The sequence below is a fragment of the Neoarius graeffei genome, chromosome 19, assembly GCF_027579695.1.
Source record: "Neoarius graeffei isolate fNeoGra1 chromosome 19, fNeoGra1.pri, whole genome shotgun sequence".
Taxonomy (NCBI): Eukaryota; Metazoa; Chordata; class Actinopteri; order Siluriformes; family Ariidae; genus Neoarius; species Neoarius graeffei.
In genome coordinates this window covers 9,160,048-9,181,567 of record NC_083587.1, presented here as the reverse complement: position 1 = coordinate 9,181,567, position 21,520 = coordinate 9,160,048, and the positions used below count along the sequence as shown (strand labels likewise).

At 43.8% G+C, this 21,520-nt stretch overlaps 1 protein-coding gene across 1 annotated transcript in view; it reads right to left on the bottom strand.

Annotated features, from left to right (window-relative positions):
- The window catches only part of LOC132867703 (zinc finger protein OZF-like), a 57,804-nt gene extending 36,585 nt beyond the window's left edge, over positions 1-21,219 (bottom strand). Inside the window, exons 1-3 of the mRNA XM_060900711.1 lie at positions 17,172-21,219; positions 16,772-16,870; positions 13,204-13,475 (exon numbers count right to left, since the gene is read on the bottom strand). Coding sequence (XP_060756694.1) covers positions 13,204-13,392 — 189 coding nt within the window. The 5' untranslated portion in view covers positions 13,393-13,475; positions 16,772-16,870; positions 17,172-21,219. The remainder of the gene's footprint in view (positions 1-13,203; positions 13,476-16,771; positions 16,871-17,171) is intronic.
- Positions 21,220-21,520: the final 301 nt, after the last annotated feature.

Sequence of the window (21,520 nt, the reverse complement as noted above, 5' to 3'; positions counted from 1 at the left end):
GTGTGTGTGTGTGTGAGAGAGGGAGAGAGAGAGAGAGAGAGAGACACACCTTGGGTCTCTCTTGAGAGGGTTGGCTCTTGTGGCTAACTCCATGTGTTTGTGGGGGAGGTGAAGTTTGGAATGTTATTCGTGGAAGAAAGAGCCAGGGTGTGTGGAATGTTTATCTGATGGGTTGATATACATCAGGCCTGGTCAGGCCTGCTGGGCACGTGTTTTCTAAGTAACAAAAGAATTCCACACTCATAACATTATCAAACTCACTGAAATCTTAATAAGGTCAAAATGTATGTTAAGGAGATTGAGGATATTAGTAAAAGAACAAGAGAGACATGCACAAACTTATGGATTAACCAATTTTAAATCAACAAACAAATGATAGAGAACCAAAATTCAGTGTATACACTTCATTTAACTTCACATTAAGTGAATAACTAATTCCTAAGACTTAAACTTCTGCCCAATGCCTGTTCTTACTGCAAAAAATCTTGTCTTCTGTCGAAAGCAGAGTCTGTGTAGAAATGGCAGGCTGGAGAGGTTGTGTGGAAGCGCTTCGGTGGAGGAGAGAGAGAGAGAGAGCGGTTGCTCTGAAGTTTTCTTTGAAGATCTTCGTAGCTCGTGAGAAGAAAGTTCTGATCAGACAGCGTTAGGACGGTCCAGCCGCTCCCAACACCAATAAACTGCCTATTTGGTTGCAATCTAGTACGTACTGAAAGAATAACTGAAAAACACGGTTTATAACTCACTTGAGTTAAAGCGCGCGTGTTTCCGGAGTCCACCGTGATCAAGAGTAGCCAGAAGGAGGAGAACGTTCTAAAACGTGTCTCTTGCAAGAAAGAGTCGTGGTTTCAGACGGTCCGATGGTGAGCGTCCCTCTATGGTCTGTTCTCCGCTGAGTTCAGACACCAGAGACAAAGAAAATGAAGTCTTCCAAGTCTCTTATGTGAAACCTGAAGAATGTGATGTACGTGATCCCACCCAGGCGTGACGTAGGTCAACGCGGAAGTTGGCTGGGAGTTGTAGTTCTTAGACACAAGATGGCGCATGATACCTACATTCCCCCTTTTGGTCTCAGGGGTATGACGGAGTCGTAGCACTGAGAGCATCGTACCGCATCATCGCCGTGTCCATTGTCCTTGAGGCAGACTTGTTCTGCACAGTTCATGGTGTCCTGTGAAGACTGTGTAAACTTGTGAGTTCCAGTGAGACAGTTGGAGGTAGAGACATTTGAGCATAGAATCACCATAGGCACTTGGGCATATAAATCACCATAGGCACTTGGGCATATAATCACTATCTAACTAGATTAGGGTTATCTCAAAATTTAAACAGTGAACGCTACATATATATTTCATTTCAGTTAACACTACATATATACTTCATTTCAGTGAACGCTACATATATGTACACTTCATTTCCTACTCAAAGAAAATAATAAAACAGGAAAAGAGAGGAAGTGGAGTAGAGAAAAGAAGTGTTAGTGTTTAGGGTGTTAAACCTAATCTTCTGGCAAGGTAACGGCAGCAGGTGGTTTGGCCAGAAAGCGTGCGCTACTATGGCCAAAGCTGTCAGGAACGCAGACCCCTTTATCCAGCTTGGCGTATAGCGTCGCTATTCGTTTGTGTAGCATGCATGCGATACCAGCAGAAAAGACCCAGCCACTGAGAATAAGTCCCAAAACAATCAGACTTATGATAGATCCTAGGTCAGGTGACTCTCTGACCCGGTTTTGGGAGACTATGGTCGAAACTCCATTCTGACCTAAACTAAATTTCACCATTTTGGTCCCTTCATCCAGCAGTTACTGTTGGAGGGTGTGACCAATCTCAAGGTCATAACCTTCGAATGCGTCTATCATCTCAATCTCCGAATCGTACCTGTCAGTACTAAGATGGTGTAGGGTGATGTCACCTACGTGAATGGTGGCTCCCTGTGGTACACTAAGGAACACCATTTGGTTTGGGATTTTCATTCTTGTGGCTGTGTTGTGCTGGTTGTATGACATCAAGATTTCAGTTTTTGGAATGTTAACAACCCACCGACTACCGGCTCTCTCTACTCTAGTTTCCATATCCTCGTCCTTTGCGGACATTTGGCCTACACACTTTTGTTCGGGCGCTTTTGCCCTCAGACCGCACAGGCGATCTGTAGTGTCTCTAAGAAATGGGTTGCTTGGGCAGACCCAGTGGATGTCTTTGGTGGAGGTGCACATCTCTAGGTTGGGAATAAAGTAGACAGAGGGGTTGTCGTCATGGTATACTACCATGGGTGGTGTCTGTATGTGTATGCGAACATTGTTTTTCCAGAAACCCACGTTGATGACAGACTTGAGTCTATATATGTTGTTTCTCTCAATGATGGGTAGATTTAGTATGAAACCTATCTCCAAATCTTGTGGACTCACAAAAACAGGGATAACACTGCCGAGACTATATGCCAGGTGTATTTGCGAGGAATGCACGTTAGTAGTAGTGGTGGATTGTAGTATATTCTCCACCAAGCTAAAGGGTGTGAGATACGATGGGACCTTGCCACTACTCAGGGAACTGATTGAGTCACCTACTTCTCTAAGCAGGTCTTGCATTAAATCCCTTACTACTCCGACATATTTGATCTCGTTCTTGATTATTTCGGCCAATCTGTCTACAGTCTGCATAGTGCTATGGATTAGATCAGTATGCATGTTAACGGTTAATATAGTTCCCTGCAGGGATTTGCCCAAGCCCTGCAGCTCTTCTTGTTGGATAAGCGGTTTCTCTCGGATCTCTGGCATTTCCTTTTGCAGAATGCTAACTTCTCTTTTCAACGTATTCAAACTGACTGTGTTGGCTGCAGAGAGACCAATAGAAAACAAGGATCCAATGGCAGATGCACCGATAATTAAACCCCCGAGGAACCTTTTCTGATGTGTTTTACCGCTCAGCTCTTCCTCGGTGACTATGAACTTTTGTAACTGTTCTAGCATATGGGTAGTGGTGCGTCTAGCGTGTTCAACTGCGTTAGATATCTCGCCATTTGGTCCGTTATCGTCGATCGAAGGTATCAGTGACTTGGTGTTTGCAGTATACGGCCCATGGGTCTAGCCGGGCGTATACCCGTTGAATGTGGATGCAACAGTTTGTAAGAAGGAGCCCAGGAGCCTCCTGCAGGACAATGCCAGCTGGGGGGCCAGGCTCCACCACCTCACTTGACTGACTCAGTTGTAGGGTGAGGAGGATGCACAGGATTCCGAGGGAGTCCATTCTGTAACATACAGAAGTTTTTTTTTTTAATTTATTGGGTTGATAAATGTGATCGGGAGTGTTAGTATACGCTTAAAGATAAGTGATGCCTACAAGCTAAGTAGACAGGATGGACCTAGCTATCGTCCACCCCCTTTTGGAGTGAGGACTGTTCAAAAAGTTTGCTTCGATTATTATGAACCCATCGACATGAGAGCGTTTGATTAGGTCGGGGTGTCCTAATGTGATACACGACGGGGAACGGTTTTCCCACGATCGAAAGGTCTCAACCAGGATGGTAGGAACTTCTCTAAGATTCGGGCATAGTAGGCTTTGTGTCCTACACTCGAATCGAGATTCTTTTGGGCACCTGTAAAGGTTGACTGTAGGTGGTGTGGTAGGTCGCTGACATATTGATGTGCGGTGTATGCAGTTGCGACACTCATGTCCTCTGGTTTGTATAGGAGATGCGGGGGAAGAACCGTCTCTCGCCCAGTCATCATCCCAAAGAGTGTGACTCCAGTGGTGCGATGAGGGGTGGACCGAATGGCCCTTAGCACCAAGGGAAGTTTCACATCCCAAATTTTACCATGGGGGGTGACATACTTCTGCAGCATGCTCACAATGGTTTGATTGGCTCGCTCAACCTGACCAGAGGACTGAGGATGGTACGCGATATGGAATTTCGCCTCGACGCCTAACATGTTCCACAGTGCAGGCATTACACCAACAGTGAAATGGGTGTCTGAGTCGATGGATAGAGGGAGGTTTTTCAAAGAATTGTGGCCACTAGGGGGAGTTGCGATGTCGGATGTTTCGACACAGGACTCGGTGTGCAAAGACATGAACTGAAGTTCATCAGAAATTTGATCTCGCGTGGCACTTGTTTGATCGGTGTTCGCACTAATCTCATCGCAACGAGTTTGTGCATGTTTTGTGGGATCCAACAACTGTGGGATTTTGATTTGTGTAAAGCTGACTAAGTTTATATTGCAGGGCTTGGTTGGGATTGGGTCGCCTTGTGAGAGCCGTGTGTCAGAGATGGTGGTGAAGACTTTAGCGCATGCGAGAGGTGCGTTTTGTGGGTTTGCCTTCACCACCAGGGGGGGCCCTACATCCTGACCCTCGCCTGCTGTTTCAGAGGGATCTCCTCCCCCTTTCACAAGATCTATCCGTGGTTCCTGGCCTAGTCATGCCAGTAGATAGCTTTTGTCATTTTTCTCGGGCTCTTTTGTTTTATCGGTTGAGGAATTTGACTGTTGTTGTAACAGTTTCCTAAATTCAGCCAAGCAGGCCTTCAAAGAGTCCAGTTCTGAGTGGGACTCATCAGGTTGGTCCGAGTCACTGTGTTGTTCATTTCTACCTCTACGTTTAGTGTTGCGGTCGGAACGCTCCTGCCATCTCTGGCCAGAGCAGGGATGACGGTCTTGCTGCCAACCGTTTTGTTCCTTATGACCCTTTTCACATGATGGGCGGTTGCCATAGTCACTATGACCTTGCCATCAGTCTCTCCTGGCCTTACCTTGCCGATTCTCCCACTCACCTTGGTGATGGTTCGGCAAGGATCGGGCTGGACTGGGATTTTTCTAGGTGGGTCCCCCTTTTGGTGCTTCACCTCCTTCTAAGGTTAGCAGGGGCTTGTCCTCACCCTGGAGGCTAAGGACTCTGGGTTCATCATTGTTTCCGTTTACGGTTTTGACAATGGTCTCCCAGGTCATTTGGGCTAGCTGCCTAGTTTCCTTAATCGAGTAGGAATTTTGTTGACACGTCAGTGTGACTTGAGTCCACACGCTTGGGTGGAGGTTATGTAAGAAAAGGGATTTGAAGCCCCTATCTTCTTCTAAACCCGGTGCATTGCTACCTTGGAAGTAGGTGGTACGTAGCCATCTATAATATTCATGAGGCGCCTCAGACCGTTTCTGTTTGATTTGTATAGCACACAATGTCATGGAGGTTTCATCCGTGTACGGCGCATATTCTTCCCGCATGTAATTGCAAAGTTTCGAATAACTATCGCGAACGTTTGGTGGTAGTGTCTCTAAAAAGGCACGGACGCTGCTACTGGAGGTCTTCCAGACCAGTTTAAGCTTCTCTCGCGTTGTGGCTCTCGGTAGGTCCATCAGGCAGAGGTCAATTTCTCAAATAATCATTTACGTTGGTTCTTTTATTGTCGGGATCGAATCGCTCGATATCTTTGGTGAGTAGGTCAATTTGCCATATGCGGAGGGCTTGGTGCGCGTCTTTACGCGACCCCCTTCGCTTTCCTGAGTGCTCACTATCTGAGCTACTCTGGAATTGCTCCTGTTCTGCACGAGAGTCGTAGTCTGATTCACCCGAAGGTGGATCAGGGAAGCTGTAGCGCACTGACCTAGGTGTGCTACGGGCCTAGGCTCGGGATGAGCACAGGGTGACTCCACCCTGGCTAGACGACGATGGAGTCGTGTAGCGAGTTGATGGAGGTTGGCGGGACGCCTGGTGCTCGACCAGGTAATCTTCGGTGTCCAGTTCGGACGCCTCTTCCCGCTCTAAACTTTGACGCATAGTTGGGGTCTCTCGCGCCCTTCTTTGGGGTTCTGCTCCTTGGCAGCCCTTCCGGCGCCTTTCTCGGCTTTCTCTAGCCTTTCGGCGCACTCATCGAGGGAGTCCTTCAAGAGGCTACGCTCCCTAGATAAATCATTGACCTCAGCTGTCAGCTCAGCGTTGCTGGTGGTCAGCCTGTCAACTTCTCCATGGAGGGATCTGATCTGTTGATCAGTATCCTGGAAGTGTAACAGGAATAGTTTACCTAGTGCATCTTGGACACTGATTGTTGTTCTCTTTGGATCTCTCATTTGTGTTATTGAGTTGATTATGCTAGCTTGGCACTCATGCCTACTCCTGCCCCTAATGGTTGCCCTATCGGAGTCAGAGCAGTGAATGAGGTCTGCGATGACCTCAAAAAGGGACACGTCTTGCTCGCTGTATTCAGTCTCTGAGACACGAGGGGATGCCATTTTACTTAGATTGGGTATTGGGTAATTAACCAATCAATGAGTCAATTATCAATTAATTATTAGTAATTAACATAAACTTTAATTGATTAATTACAGTTAATTTGTTTGGAGATGTTCTCTTATCCTAAGATATCAATAGGTTGTTAGAATTTGTGATATGGTTATCACACTCCTGTTAACCGTTTTAACACACCTGGGGATATACCTTAGCAGTGGCTGAATCCACTGGTAGTGGATCTGCTGTAACAATACTCAAGAAGTCGAAAAACCAATCTCCTCACACGGGGCACCAATTATGTAGGTGTAATTAATGATCTTGTGTATTTAGGATTGGATAAGTGATCAATCTTTAATAATCACATGAAATCAGTCTCATTAAATTTGAAGGTTAATAATTAAAATGAATCAATCCTATTGAATCGTTTAATTTGACTCATTTGAATTGAATCATACCATAGAATCAGTCTCATTTGAATCGTTTGAAGTGAATCACTCAGGTGAATCGAATCAGTGAATCATTTAGTGAATCAGTGAATCATTTAGTGAATCATACCATTAATCCTGGTACTTAACAATAAATTACCAAACAGCTAAATTATGGTATATCATTATTGATCACTTACCATATTACATAAATTGTCTACACCTTTCCTTGAATTCTTTGCGATTGGGCAACTTCAAAGTATCGAAACAGCAGATGAATACACACAGCTTTGATAATAAATTAATTTATTATACAAAGATCAAAAATGGATAATCAGTTGGAATATATACAGTGAGGTGTGTGTATATGAATACGTGTGTGTGTGTGTGTGTGTGTGTGTGTGTGTGTGTGTGTGTGTGAGAGAGGGAGAGAGACACCTTGGGTCTCTCTTGAGAGGGTTGGCTCTTGTGGCTAACTCCACATGTTTGTAGGGGAGGTGAAGTTTGGAATATTATTCATGGAAGAAAGAGCCAGGGTGTGTGGAATGTTTATCTGATGGGTTGATATATATCAGGCCTGGTCAGGCCTGCTGGGCACGTGTTTTCTAAGTAACAAAAGAATTCCACACTCATAACATTATCAAACTCACTGAAATCTTAATAAGGTCAAAATGTATGTTAAGGAGATTGAGGATATTAGTAAAAGAATAAGAGATAGAGAGGGAGACATGCACAAACATAGATTAACCAATTTTAAATCAACAAACAAATGATAGAGAACCAAAATTCAGTGTATACACTTCATTTAACTTAATATAACTTCACATTAAGTGAATAACTAATTCCTAAGACTTAAACTTCTGCCCAATGCCTGTTCTTACTGCAAAAAGTCTTGTCTTCTGTCGAAAGCAGAGTCTGTGTAGAAATGGCAGGCTGGAGAGGTTGTGTGGAAGCGCTTTGGTGGAGGAGAGAGAGAGAGAGAGAGAGAGAGAGAGAGAGAGAAAGACAGAGAGCGGTTGCTCTGAAGTTTTCTTTGAAGATCTTCGTAGCTCATGAGAAGAAAGTTCTGATCAGACAGGGTTAGGACGGTCCAGCCGCTCCCAACACCAATAAACTGCCTATTTGGTTGCAGTCTAGTACGTACTGAAAGAATAACTAAAAAAAAACGGTTTATAACTCACTTGAGTTAAAGCACACGCGCTTCCGGAGTCCACCGTGATCAAGGGTAGACAGAAGGAGGAGAACATTCTAAAACATGTCTCTTGCAAGAAAGAGTCGTGGTTTCAGACGGTCCGATGGTGAGCGTCCCTCTATGGTCTGTTCTCCGCTGAGTTCCGACACCAGAGACAAAGAAAATGAAGTCTTACAGAGGTGCTTGAAAGTTTGTGAACCCTTTAGAATTTTCTATATTTCTGCATAAATATGATCTAAAACATCATCAGATTTTCACACAAATCCTAAAAGTAGATAAAGAGAACCCAGTTAAACAAATGAGACAAAAATATTATACTTGGTCATTTATTTATTGAGGAAAATGATCCAATATTACATATCTGTGAGTGGCAAAAGTATGTGAACCTTTGCTTTCAGTGTCTGGTGTGAACCTCTTGTGCAACAATAACTGAAACTCAATGTTCCCGGTAACTGTCGATCAGTCCTGCACACCGGCTTGGAGGAATTTTAGCCCATTCCTCCATACAGAACAGCTTCAACTCTGGGATGTTGGTGGGTTTCCTCACATGAACTGCTCGCTTCAGGTCCTTCCACAACATTTCAATTGGATTGAGGTCAGGACTTTGACTTGGCCATTCCAAAACATTCACTTTATTCTTCTTTACCCATTCTTTGGTAGAACGACTTGTGTGCTTAGGGTCGTTATCTTGCTGCATGACTCACCTTCTCTTGAGATTCAGTTCATGGACAGATGTCCTGACATTTTCCTTTAGAATTCGCTGGTATAATTCAGAATTCATTGTTCCATCAATGATGGCAAGCCGTCCTGGCCCAGATGCAGCAAAACAGGCCCAAACCATGATACTACCACCACCATGTTTCACAGATGGGATAAGGTTCTTATGCTGGAATGCAGTGCTTTCCTTTCTCCAAATATAATGCTTCTCATTTAAACCAAAAATTTCTATTTTGATCTCATCCATCCACAAAACATTTTTCTAATAGCCTTCTGGCTTGTCCACATGATCTTTAGCAAACTGCAGATGAGCAGCAATGTTCTTTTGGAGAGCAGTGGCTTTCTCCTTGCAACCCTGCCATGCACACCATTGTTGTTCAGTGTTCTCCTGATGATGGACTCAAACATTAACATTAGCCAATGTGAGAGAGGCCTTCAGTTGCTTAGAAGTTACCCTGGGGTCCGTTGTGACCTCGCCTACTATTACACGCCTTGCTCTTGGAGTGATCTTTGTTGGTTGACCACTCCTGGGGAGGGTAACAGTGGTCTTTAATCTCCTCCATTTGTACACAATCTGTCTGACTGTGGATTGGTGGAGTCCAGACTCTTTAGAGATGGTTTTGTAACCTTTTCCAGCCTGATGAGCATCAACAACGCTTTTTCTGAGGTCCTCAGAAATCTCCTTTGTTCATGCCATGATACACTTCCACAAACGTGTTGTGAAGATCAGACTTTGATAGATCCCTGTTCTTTAAATAAAACAGGGTGCCCACTCACACCTGATTCTCATCCCATTGATTGAAAACACCAGACTCTAATTTCACCTTAAAATTAACTGCTAATCCTAGAGGTTCACATACTTTTGCCACTCACAGATATGTAATATTGGATCATTTTCCTCAATAAATAAATGACCAAGTATAAGATTTTTGTCTCATTTGTTTAACTGGGTTCTCTTTATCTACTTTTAAGACTTGTGTGAAAATCTGATGATGTTTTGGGTCATATTTATGCAGAAATATAGAAAATTCTAAAGGGTTCACAAACTTTCAAGCACCACTGTATGTGAAACCTGAAGAATGTGATGTACGTGATCCCGCCCAGGCGTGACGTAGGTCAACGCGGAAGTTGGCTGGGAGTTGTAGTTCTTAGACACAAGATGGCGCATGATACCTACAACACACAGTTGTACGTTTCTACAAAACCTGATGAGAGACACCAGCTTAATAGAATTGAGGAATGTGTAAAGGACATTAGACACGGGATGCTTATTAACTTCCTTCTGCTTCACTCTGACAAGACTGAAGTACTTGTACTCGGACCACATGCAGCTAGAAGCAAGTTTTCTGATTAGACAGTAACTCTGGATGGCCTTTCTGTTTCTTTACGTGCAGCAGTAAAAGACCTCGGAGTGATTAATGACCCCGAACTTTCATTCGAAACTCACATCAATAACATTACCCGGTTAGCTTTCTTTCATCTCAGAAATATTTCTAAGAGAAGAAATTCAATGTCACTACATGACGCAGAAAAATTAGTTCATGCTTTCGTTACCTCCAGGTTGGATTATTGTAATGCCTTACTGTCTGGATGTTCCAATAAGTGCATACACAAGCTCCAGTTAGTTCAAAATGCAGCAGCAAGAGTCCTTATTAGAACTAGAAAATATGACCACATCACGCCTGTCTTATCCACACTGCATTGGCTCCCAATCAAATTTCACATTGATTGTAAAATACGATTATTGACCTTGAAAGCACTGAATGGTCTCGCGCCACAGTACCTGAGTGAACTTCTGGTCGTCTATGACCCACCACGCCTACTTAGATCAAAAGGTGCAGGCTATCTGCTGGTACCTCCCATAGTGAAGGCTACATCAGGGGGCAGAACCTTTTCTTACAAAGCCCCACAGTTATGGAATAGCCTTCCAAGTAGTGTTCGGGAATCAGACACAGTCTCAGTGTTTAAGTCTAAGCTGAAAACATATCTGTTTAGTCAAGTCTTTTGTTAATGGTGTTTATGAGGTAAAGGTGTAGATCTGGAGGATCCTCAGACAGAGTGCTTTGGTAAATTGGGATGTATGGATGCTGTCAGTTCCCCACTCGCTTGCTCGCTTGAGTTTGTTGATCCTATAGTGGCTGCTGCTTTATGTCCCGGGGCGCCCTCATGCCTGTGTTGCCTTCTGGCTCTCCCCTTTTAGTTATGCTGTCATAGTTAGTTTTGCCAGAGTCCCTGCTTGGGACTCTGGCAAAACTCAGTGCAAAATGTATACTGTTCCTACTCATCAGGTGACATTGGGCATACCCAACAACCTGTGTTTTCTCTCTTTTTCTCCCCCCTCCGTCCCTCTGAGTTACATGGCAATCCTGACCTCTTCTGCTCCTCAGACCTGCCTGATCCATTCTGATGGGATCCCAACCAGATGTAGGGCATCACATCGCTCCTGTGGAGGACGGCCCCATATGGACAGTTGAAAGTCACACTTGGAAGATGCTCTGGACACTTACAGTAATGCTTTTATGGCTGAGGACTACAGCTGACTTGCTAACTTTAAGACTGCAGTTGTCATGAACAGTTTTGCACTCAAGTTTCCATCAGTGAAGAGTTAGAACATCAACAAAATTGACTTCATGTTAAAAATGTTAGAATCACATTGTCTCTTATCACCCAAATGAGGATGGATTCCCTTTTGAGTCTGGTTCCTCTCAAGGTTTCTCTCTCATGTCGTCTGAGGGAGTTTTTCCCTTGCCACCATTGCCACAGGTTTGCTCATTAGGGATAAAATTAGCTCATGTTTTAAGTCATTCAAATTCTGTAAAGCCTCTTTGCGACAATGTCTATTGTTAAAAGCACTATAAAAATAAACTTGACTAGAGGGTGGGGAGCCATTGCTGAGGCAATGTGGGAGCCTTCTCTCACCCTCTGTGAGCGATCAGACAGGAAGTCCTTTATCCAGAGGCAGATGGATTAAGACAGTCCCAGGTCTGTCAGGTTGGACACCAGTCTGTGAGGGAGAATGGTGTTGAATGCCGAGCTAAAGTCCACAAAGAACAGCCTAGCATAACTCTCCTGCTGCTCAAGGTGAGTGAGGGCAGTGTGGAGAGTTGTTGCTATGGCGTCCTCTGTAGACCCATTAGCTCTACAAGTATACTGGTGTCTAACATGGGTGGGGGACTTGAGATGATGCAAGTCTGAACCAGTTGCTCAAAGCGCTTCATGATGACAGGAGTCAGTGCCACTGGACAGTGGTCATTCAGGCTGCTAATGGTCTTTTTTTTGCCAATGGAAGATGGTAGAGGACTTCAGGCAGGTTGGGATGGTGGACTGGGATAGGGACTGATTCACTTATGTGACATCCTATGCTCTGTACATAACATGGTTCTAGATGTTTTATTTTACTACAAGATACATGCCTATCAGAAATACTGGACAGAGGTGGTCAATTACTGCAGGAGTCTTGGTCAAGGTGGCTCATTGCGATTTAGCCCCTAATGTTCTCCAAGCTTAAACATTAACAGCCTCTTGAGCTTTTGCACTCTGGCAAGGCTCCGTGGAACTGGCAACAACTAAAGTGACTGCCTTTTCTGGTCGCTACAATAATAATCCTCCTCCCTGGACCCAAATTTCTTTTCAAAATGGGATTAAAGGCCATTTAGATTTAAAAAAATGTAAAAGTTAAGTGACTACCTACAAACATTTTTAATGAAAGTACAGTCATTGTTGTACTTTAAAAAATATTATTTAATGAGTCTGCATAAAAATGCATGGGGTTGCTCAAAATTCCACAGCACACTTCACTTTGTCTCACAGCACACTGGGTATATACTGTACATATCTAAATCAACCCTCACTGAACCGATGTTCAAATTATATTTTGTCTGCATTTGTGAATTCACGGAAATGAAACAACGTCACACCAACTGCAGACCCCATCATCAAACCAACTCGCATAGGTGGCAAATTTTGTGGCATCGAAAACCATTGGCTCGTTGGTGTGGTAACAAGTTTTATATTAACTTTAGCATTAATTATAGTTAACAGTATATGTTCAAATCCTGTAGCATCATGCTTCTCTGTTTATCCTCGACATTTAGAAAAGAAACAAACCAAGTGTAAATGAATACGGTTTTTGTTTTTGGGTGTGTGTGTGTGTGTGTGTATGAGAGAGAGAGAGAGAGAGAGAGAGAGAGAGAGAGAGAGAGAAGCTACCATGTTGTGCATGCAGCAGAGTCAAGGAAAACTTGGTACAGTTTTTCTCAACTGCACTTGGGAAAACAAACTATAACAAAATGTTGATGAAGATTAATATTTTGTGTAATACAGGAAGCTGACCATGTTTAGGAGTCGTTATGGGAGGACCTATGTTGGTGACTATCTGGGTGTGTGATTTTATGGGACTTTCATGAATAATTATACAATAAAGAAATATTTGCTTGAGCACTGAGGTGTTACTAGTATTTTTATTAACAGGTAAGTTCCACCACACTGGCTAAAAGAACTCATGTCGGACCGCATTGTGCTTAAACTTGCGATTTACACCACTACTCCACATATCTGCGAGAAAAAAAATTTATATTAATTGGAACTACCTTCATCTAGTCATCATATTTTGTTCCAGAAAAATATACAATCTTTATAATAAAATTTATGACAAACTCACAACTGAGGAGTCTCCACTGTTCTTGGCTTCCTCTCGGTTCACCAGCTCTCCCTGGCAGGGGCCGAAGTGTGCACCTACTGGAACAGTCTCCCCCTTATTAAACACTCCCAGGCCTGCATCAGGAATACTGGACTTCTGGATTTCTAGCCCAGGAGGAAGTGTTTGTCTGGCTCGGTCAGGGACTCCCATGGGAACAGGAGTATCGGGGATGAAGAGGGGTGGTCCATGAACCTCGCATTTGTTGAGGTAGAAGGATTTGCAAACTTCACAGTCTGGGAGTAAAGAAAACACAACAGGAAGAAATGAGGCCCAAATGTGTGTGCAATCTGTATGTGTCTATCCAAGACCATATACGGTACATTAGTACTGTATAAAGATTATCCTAAGAAAGCTTGCCAGTAAGGTTCACTGAGCATCTGGTTGAGACTAGAGGTGTCCATCAGGACTGGGATCAAACAGGACACAACAAGGTACCAGTATTGACAAAAAATATGGAAACACCTACCAAAATGACAAAACAACACAATTTGACCTTTTGTTCTCAAGTTCTCTTAATAAACTAAACATTTTCATCATAACAAACAAATGTTACAAGTAACCTGAGTAAATCAATCATTCTAAAATATTATCAATATTTGGTATGGAACCCCTTGACACTGAAGTGCACTGACACGATCAGGCATGCCACCATAAAGTTTATGAATAAAATCAAGTGGAATTGATCTCCATATGTCTTGCAACACTTCCCAGAGCTGTGGCAGGTTTGAAGGAGCCCTTTTCACCTTCTCTCACTCCATGTAGTACCAGACTTGCTCAATTATATTCATGTCAGGACTTTGGGCTGGCCAATCAAGAGTTGTCAAGCTGCCATCTTGTTCTTTGTTTTGTAAATACTGTTTAACCATCCTGGCTGTGTGTTTTGGGTCATTATCTTGCTGGAAGATGAAGTTGTTGCCAATGAGAGCTCTTCCAGAAGGCACAGCATGATGGATAAGGATTTGTCTGTACTTGTCAGCAGTGAGGGTCCCATCTATTTTGTAGAGATGACCAACTCCATTGTAGGTGATTGCTCCCCATACTTGCAGGACCCCTCCGCCATGTTTTACTGTGGGAGAAACAGTTTGCCTTGTATCTTTCTCCCTTTCTGCACCTGACTTACTGTTGCATAGTGTTGCCAAATAATTCAAATTTCTTCTCATCTGAGAACATGACCCTTTTCCACTGCTCAGAAGTCCAACTCCTGTGAATTTTTGCCCAGTTAAATCTCTTCTGCTTATTTCCACCTCTCAACAGAAGTTTTGCACACTGACACATGACCTTTGAGGCCTTCTGCTGAGAGCGTCGTCCTAACCAGGTGTGGAGAGACATCCTTGCCTGTAGCATCTTGGAGGTCCTGTGCCAGTTCCTTGCTGGATTTCTTCCTCTCTCATAGGGATGTAGTCTTGAGGTACTGGACATCAGCTTTAGTCAACTTTTTCTTCCTTCCTCTGCCTGAAATGTTCTTGAAGTTCCCAGTCTTCTGGTGATGCTTGAGGCATTTCCAGACAGCACTGTGGGTCACATGCAGCTTCTTTGCTATGGCTCATTATGAATGGCACTCCTCCCACAAAACTTTCATTCTAATACGCTGCTCTTCTGTAGTTTCTCTCTCTGATGCCATTTCTGCCTGTTGCCTGGCTGTAGTCAGAGGATAAATACTTTTTCTAATGAATTATTTGTAGAGACCACCTGATTTAGTTAAGGGTTTTCACCTGTGGAATAATTAGAATATCAGGGTAGGATTGCCCAACAAGGAGTGATTAAGGTTGGTTTTGGGGCTAAACTAAACAAAAATATACTATTTCCAATATTTTTATGATGTTTATCACACAACGATGGCCAAAACTGCTAGTGTTTTCATGGTTAAAGTATAAAATTGTGGTTAAAATGTGTCTCTGTATCTTCATAATGTATTTCAGTTGCCTTCAGTGCAGATTCTGATGTCATTTGCACGGATTAAGTAAGCAAAATCGATCTTTTCTTAGGCATTTCCATATTTTGTGCCAGTACTGGATACGAGTATGAGGTTTTTTTTACTTCCTTGTGGGAGTAAACAAAAATGGTCAGATACGAAGCTTGCAGGGCAAAATAAAACGAAATGTTCATTAACATGACTGTGCCACTGGATGATGTATTTACAGTCTTCTCTTAAGACTTGCCTGGTCAGGGTTGTTTTAAATTCAGCTACTTGTTTGCTTATCTTCTGGGGAACAGAATTTCCCAAATTTGTTATGAAATCACATGCAGGTACAAACAAAATTAACTGTCCACACAGTAAGTAAGAAAGTAAGTAAATAAATAAAATAGTCCCATGCACATCTCTATTTGAGCTTGCTGACAATTATGGCATTTCTAAACCTAGACATTTTTCCCCCCAATGCCATACATATAGGATTCATATTTAATTAAAAAAAAAAAACTTCCCCCCACATACACACCGAATGGCAAATTAAGCATAACTAATTTGCTGAAGAAGAAACCATTGGACCCAGAGGAAACCAACACTGACGGGGGGAGAACTTGCAAAACTTCACACAGACAGCAACCCGAGCTTAGAATCGAATCCAGGACCCTGGAGCTGCGCCACTGTGATGCCCCAAAATCCGTATATTTGGACTCCTGTCTCTCACACCCACTGTCTCTTAGGCTACGTTTACATTACGTCGAATCAGCGGATCATCAGATTAACGTTCTTAAAACGATTCGCGTTTACACTAAAACCGTTAGCCGTGCACACAGCAACACCAATACGCGGATACGCTCGGCTCCGCAGGCATCCTGCGCTCCAAATCACTCCGCCCTGAACAGCGAGTGCCCTCTGGAGGGTGCGCACTCCGGCCCTGCGCAGCTCACAGAGCGCGCGAGTGAAGTGAACAAGCCACGATTCGGGACTGAGCCGCTGTGTGTGAGATCCCAGCGCATATCACTTATTACTTGCAAGTGGAAGGATGGCAAGCCTAAAGACAATCATAACTACACAATGGGCAGTATTTGCATCAGTATTTGCAGTATTTTCATACTTTTATACTCTTTAATGAAAGGTGATACAAGGCGGAAGTCTGCGCCGTTTTTCAGCAGTCGCGTCACATGACCAACGCCAGCGAATCAGGAAGGTGGATGTCACAGTGACGTTGTCCAATGAGACGCCAGCTAGAGCTCAGCACAGCGTATTCGCGTATTCTCAATGTTTACACAGCACCGGAGCTGATACGATCTAGATTGAATACGTGGACGCTGGCGGATTCCCGTTTCCCCGCTTTTTCAGGGGGGTTAATGTAAACGGACAGTGCATCCGCGAAGAAAACGAGACAGATACGGTCTAGTGTAAACGTAGCCTTATTGAACATCCCATTCCAGGGGCATAATGAGGGGCATACTCTCTGTCCCCTATTAAAATCACAGCTGGTTGGGATCTTCTGCAAGCTTAATGCATGTGGGGGAACAGAGCACATAGCACTGTCCTCCAGGGGTGTTTTGCTATCATATGACACAGTATAGCGAACCCCAGCCAGACAATGATGAAACTTACTGATGTTTCAAGAAGCATTTATGTTCAGCCGTCATCCTTAATTTGCACACAAATATACTTCCTTTCCTTCACAACCTTTCTTCACAAACACCCTAAGAGCTGCAGATGGATAAATAAAATAAAATTAGCTCTCACAAGCATAAACATTTCCATAATGCCAGTTAACCACACATGTGGACATTTATCAAATATTCACTCACATATAAGTAGGTCAAAGCACATGAAAAGCTAGAAAACCAGCATTAACAAGACATTACAGCTTATCCATGTAGCATCCTTTCGCATAAGCTAACCTTAGCATGGCTAATACAACAACGATATAGGTAAACACCCTTTCGGCAGTTAATTAGGATAACACGTCACAGCAAACAGTCATAAAACAAGTTGAAACACACAATACCTTGTTCCCATTTCCAGCTAGGTGCTTAATTATCCATAATGAAACTTTACATTGCAAGGCAACGTCTTCAAAACACCTTTTCCTTCCGTCCACTCTTCAATTAGCTGCCGTTCATGTGTGAACGCCTATAGGCAAGTTGCTGACTCTCAGATGAGAGTATGCCAGAAGGGCTTCAAAATAAGACCTGAAAACGTAAAAGGCACTAACAAAAATAAAACTTACAGGAAGTAGATAACTTGCTTATATACCGTCAATAAGAGTCATTTACACTCCCACCAATCATGAGTAAATAATGGAACAGTATACAATTTACATTAGGCACGAATGATTTCAAACTGAAAATGACCTTCCCTATACAAATAACTTGTTTAGAAGGTGGAAAACCCTTTTAAACCATGAACTATGAGCTTACAACCTATAGCTAGAAGGTATTATTAACTATAGGGTGAACAGGCTTCATCAGTCTCCAGCAGCAAGACTAGCTTCTGGACTGGGTGTTCCACTTCAGACATCTTGTGGAGATGCTCCTCTTTCTTGCCAAGCTTCCTGTCACCGAGGCAGACCTTAACTCTCTTTACTAGTCCGTCTTTGTCAGTAGTGGTTTCTGGAACTCTGCCCAACCTCCACTCGTTCCTGTGCACATCCTCTCCTTTCATAATTGCGATATCTCCAACTTGCAGATTTCTCCTGGGAGTATGCCAGCGCTGTCTGAGGGCAATGTTGGCCAGGTATTCCTTTCGCCATCGACTCCAAAACTGTTCTGCCAGGTATTGAACATGTCGCCACCTTTTCTTGCTATACATGTCTTCTCTGATGAACTCACCTGGAGGAGGCAAGGCCTTGACAGATTTCATAGTTAGGAGATGATTGGGGTGAGTGGCTCGAGGCTGTGTGTGTGTGTGTGGGGGGGGCGTCACTGAGGTTGTTAACAGTCAGTGGACGGCTGTTGACGATTGCCATAGCTTCATAGAGGAAAGCTCGTAGCGAAGCATCATTTAGCCTACCAGAAGAGCAAGCGTGGCCTTAGGATGCCCTTCACTGTTCTAATCTGTCTCTCCCACACCCCTCCAACATGCCTCGAATAGGGTGCATTCATGCTGAACTCGCATTTTTTGTCCGCAAGAAATGCAGCCAGCCAGTCTGCACTGACTTCTTTTAGAGCTTCTTCGAGTTCATTTTTGGCTTCAACAAAGTTGCTTCCTTGATCAGACTTGATTTGACGAACAGTGCCACGTATGGCAATAAAGCATCGTAGGTCATTTATGAGGGCGTCGGTGGACATGTCATCGAGCATCTCAATATGGATGGCGCGGGGGCTAAGGCAAGTGAAGAGAAGACCATACACCTCTTGTTCTCCTTTCTACCCTGCTTTGTAAAAAATGGACCAAAGTAGTCCATTCCACAGAAGGTAAAGGGGGGGGATGATGGTTCCACACATTCAGGGGGTAGATCAGCCATCCTTTGCTCTTCCGTTGGTTTCCGAAGCAGTCTACAGGTAATGAACTGACAAATGTAGGATGCTACTGCCCGAGTGATGCCAGGAATCCATGGGACCCGATGTCATTAATGGTAAGACCTTTGCCTTGATGTTTCATCCTTTCATGGTGATGAGCAATGATCATCTTTGCAATGTGATGATCCTTGGGGATGATTGCAGGGTGCTTGACGGAGTCGGGAAGAGGAGAGCTGCACAGCCTACCTCCCACCCTGAGGATGCGTGAGTATAATGGATTTTGAGATGGTAGGGGGATCCCTTTGCTCAGCAGTTTCAACTCCTCTTGATACACATTTTTCTGCAGGTCTATGATTATGCAATGTTCTGCATGTTCTCATTCTGTTACAGTGGTGAGACTGTTTGATCTGTTCTTGCTGATGCACCTTAGTATGCATGCAACAGCTTGAGTAGCCAGTGACCAAGATGAGAGCTTAGACAAGCAATCAACAAGGCTTACTCATTCTGTGGTTCTTGTGCCAAGCACTAGAGCACTTCTGATCTCTGGATCTCTGATCATTAACTCTGGAATCTCAACAACAGGCAGTTTCATTTCCTTGTTCCATAAGAACTTGGGTCCAGTGAGCCAGGTGGATGAACGAAGCTCGCTGGGAGTCAAGCCCCTAGAAGCATGGTCAGCAGGATTCTCATTGGTTAGGACGCATCTCCATTGCTGAGGGGGCGAGCTGAGATGAATCTTCTGAACACGATTAGCCACAAAAGGTGTGGAATCGTCATGCTTCATTGTTGATGTATCCTAAGATCACCTTAGAATCAGTCCAGAAGAACTCCGCAGTCCCAGTAGATGCAAATTCGTCCTTGAGCATGTTGCTTATCTTCACAGCAACAACTGCGGCTGTTAGTTCCAATGTCGGAACAGTTCTGACCTTGGATGGTAAGACACGTGCCTTTCCTACAACTAAGGCACAGTGAACATCTCCCTCTTCATTTTGAAGTCTCAAGTACGAGCACTGGTCATAACCCTTAAGGCTAGCATCCGAGAAATGATGCAGCTCTGTCTTTGTGACCTTTCCAAGTCCAGCAGGTGAGTAGGTATAGGATACGGTAACATTATCTAATTGGGCTAGATCACTTCTCCACTGTTCCCATTTTGGACAAAGTTCATCTGGGAGAGGATCATCCCAGCCTGTGCGTCGCCTACACATCTCCTGAAGAATGAGCTTCGCTTTGAGCAGAACAGGCGCCACAAACCCGAGAGGGTCATACAAGGAAGCCACTACAGATAGGATGCCGCAGCGTGTTGCAGGCTGATCCTTTAGACTGACGTTAAGCCGGAAGTGGTCGGATTCCACATCCCATTGAATCCCTAGGACTCTCAAGTGGCAGGTTGTCAAAGGTGAGGTCCATATTTTTCACATTAGTTGCTCATTCTGGTATACTCTCTAGAATGTCTCTGTCGTTCGACACAAACTTGTGTAGTCGCAGTCCACCCGTGGTGCACAGTTTGCAAGCTTCTCTGGCAAGCTGAATAGCATCTTCAGTGCTTTCAACACTGGCAAGCCCGTAGTCTACATAAAAATCCCTCATGATGAACCGGGAGCCTTTAGGGTAGAGGTTGCTATTCTCTTTAGCTAGATGCTTCAGCCCATAGTTTGTACATCCAGGAGAGGAAGCAGCACCAAACAGATGCACCTTCATCCGGAGCTTGCTGGGTGGTGAGTTCAAGTCTCCTTGCTTCCGACAGAGAAAGCACAGGTAGTTGCGAACAGCCTCATACACATGAAATTGATGGAGCATTTTTTTCAATGTCGCACATCAGAGCAACAGGGTGTTGTCAAAAGCAAATGAGAACACCACTCAACTTGTTCAGCATGTCAGGACCAGAGAGGAGTTGGTCATTTAGGCTGGTTCCTTTGCATCTGGCGGCGCAATCGAACACTATGCGAAGCTTTTCCGGCTTCTTTGCATGACGAACACCGTGATTGGGAATGTACCATCTCTCACCTTCACTCCCACCATCTTCAACCTGCTCTGCATCTCCCTTCTCGATTACCTCCTCCATGAACTCGACATACCACTCCTTATACCTTTCGTCCCATTGCAGTTTCCTTTTCAGGTGGTTGAGGCATATCGTGGCTGAGTCTTTATCATCAGGCAAGCTAGGTCTGTTTTTGAAGGGCAGGGGCATTTCATAGTGGCCATGCGTGTTTTTCCGTATACCCTCATCTAGCTTATGGAGGAAGGCGATGTCATCTTGTGACACTGCTTTGCTGTCTTCACTGCCATCCTTGAAGTCAGATTCTAGAATGCAAATAGCATTGGCAGAAGTTACCAGAGGCAGCTCTTTAACCGTGATTTTGTGGCACAGGCGACTTGTGCTCAACGGATCATGGCCTTGGGATGAGCGCCCCACAATAGTCCATCCTAAGTCTGTCCATATTGCACAGGGTTCCTCATCTCCTCCTAGGATGACCTGCCTTGGTGCCATGGCTCTGGAGCAATTGTAGCCTATAAGAAGTCCTACTTCACAGTCCTTTAGTGGTTGGATTTCGTCTGCTACACTGCAAAAAATGATCTCTTGTTGAGAGAAAATATCTTTAATATGGGTGAATTTATCTATTATTTCTTATTAGAAGTTTACTAGCACTCAAATATAAGATTATTTAGCTTACTTTGAGACACTTTTACTAATTTCAAGCCTTAAATTTTCTTATTCTATTGGCAGATAATTTTGCTCATTTTAAGCATTCAATTCGAGAAAGAAGCAAAATTATCTGCCAATAGAATAAGAAAATTTAAGGCTCGAAATTAGTAAAAGTGTCTCAAAGTAAGCTAAATAATCTTATATTTGAGTTCTAGTAAACTTCTAATAAGAAATAATAGATAAATTCACCCA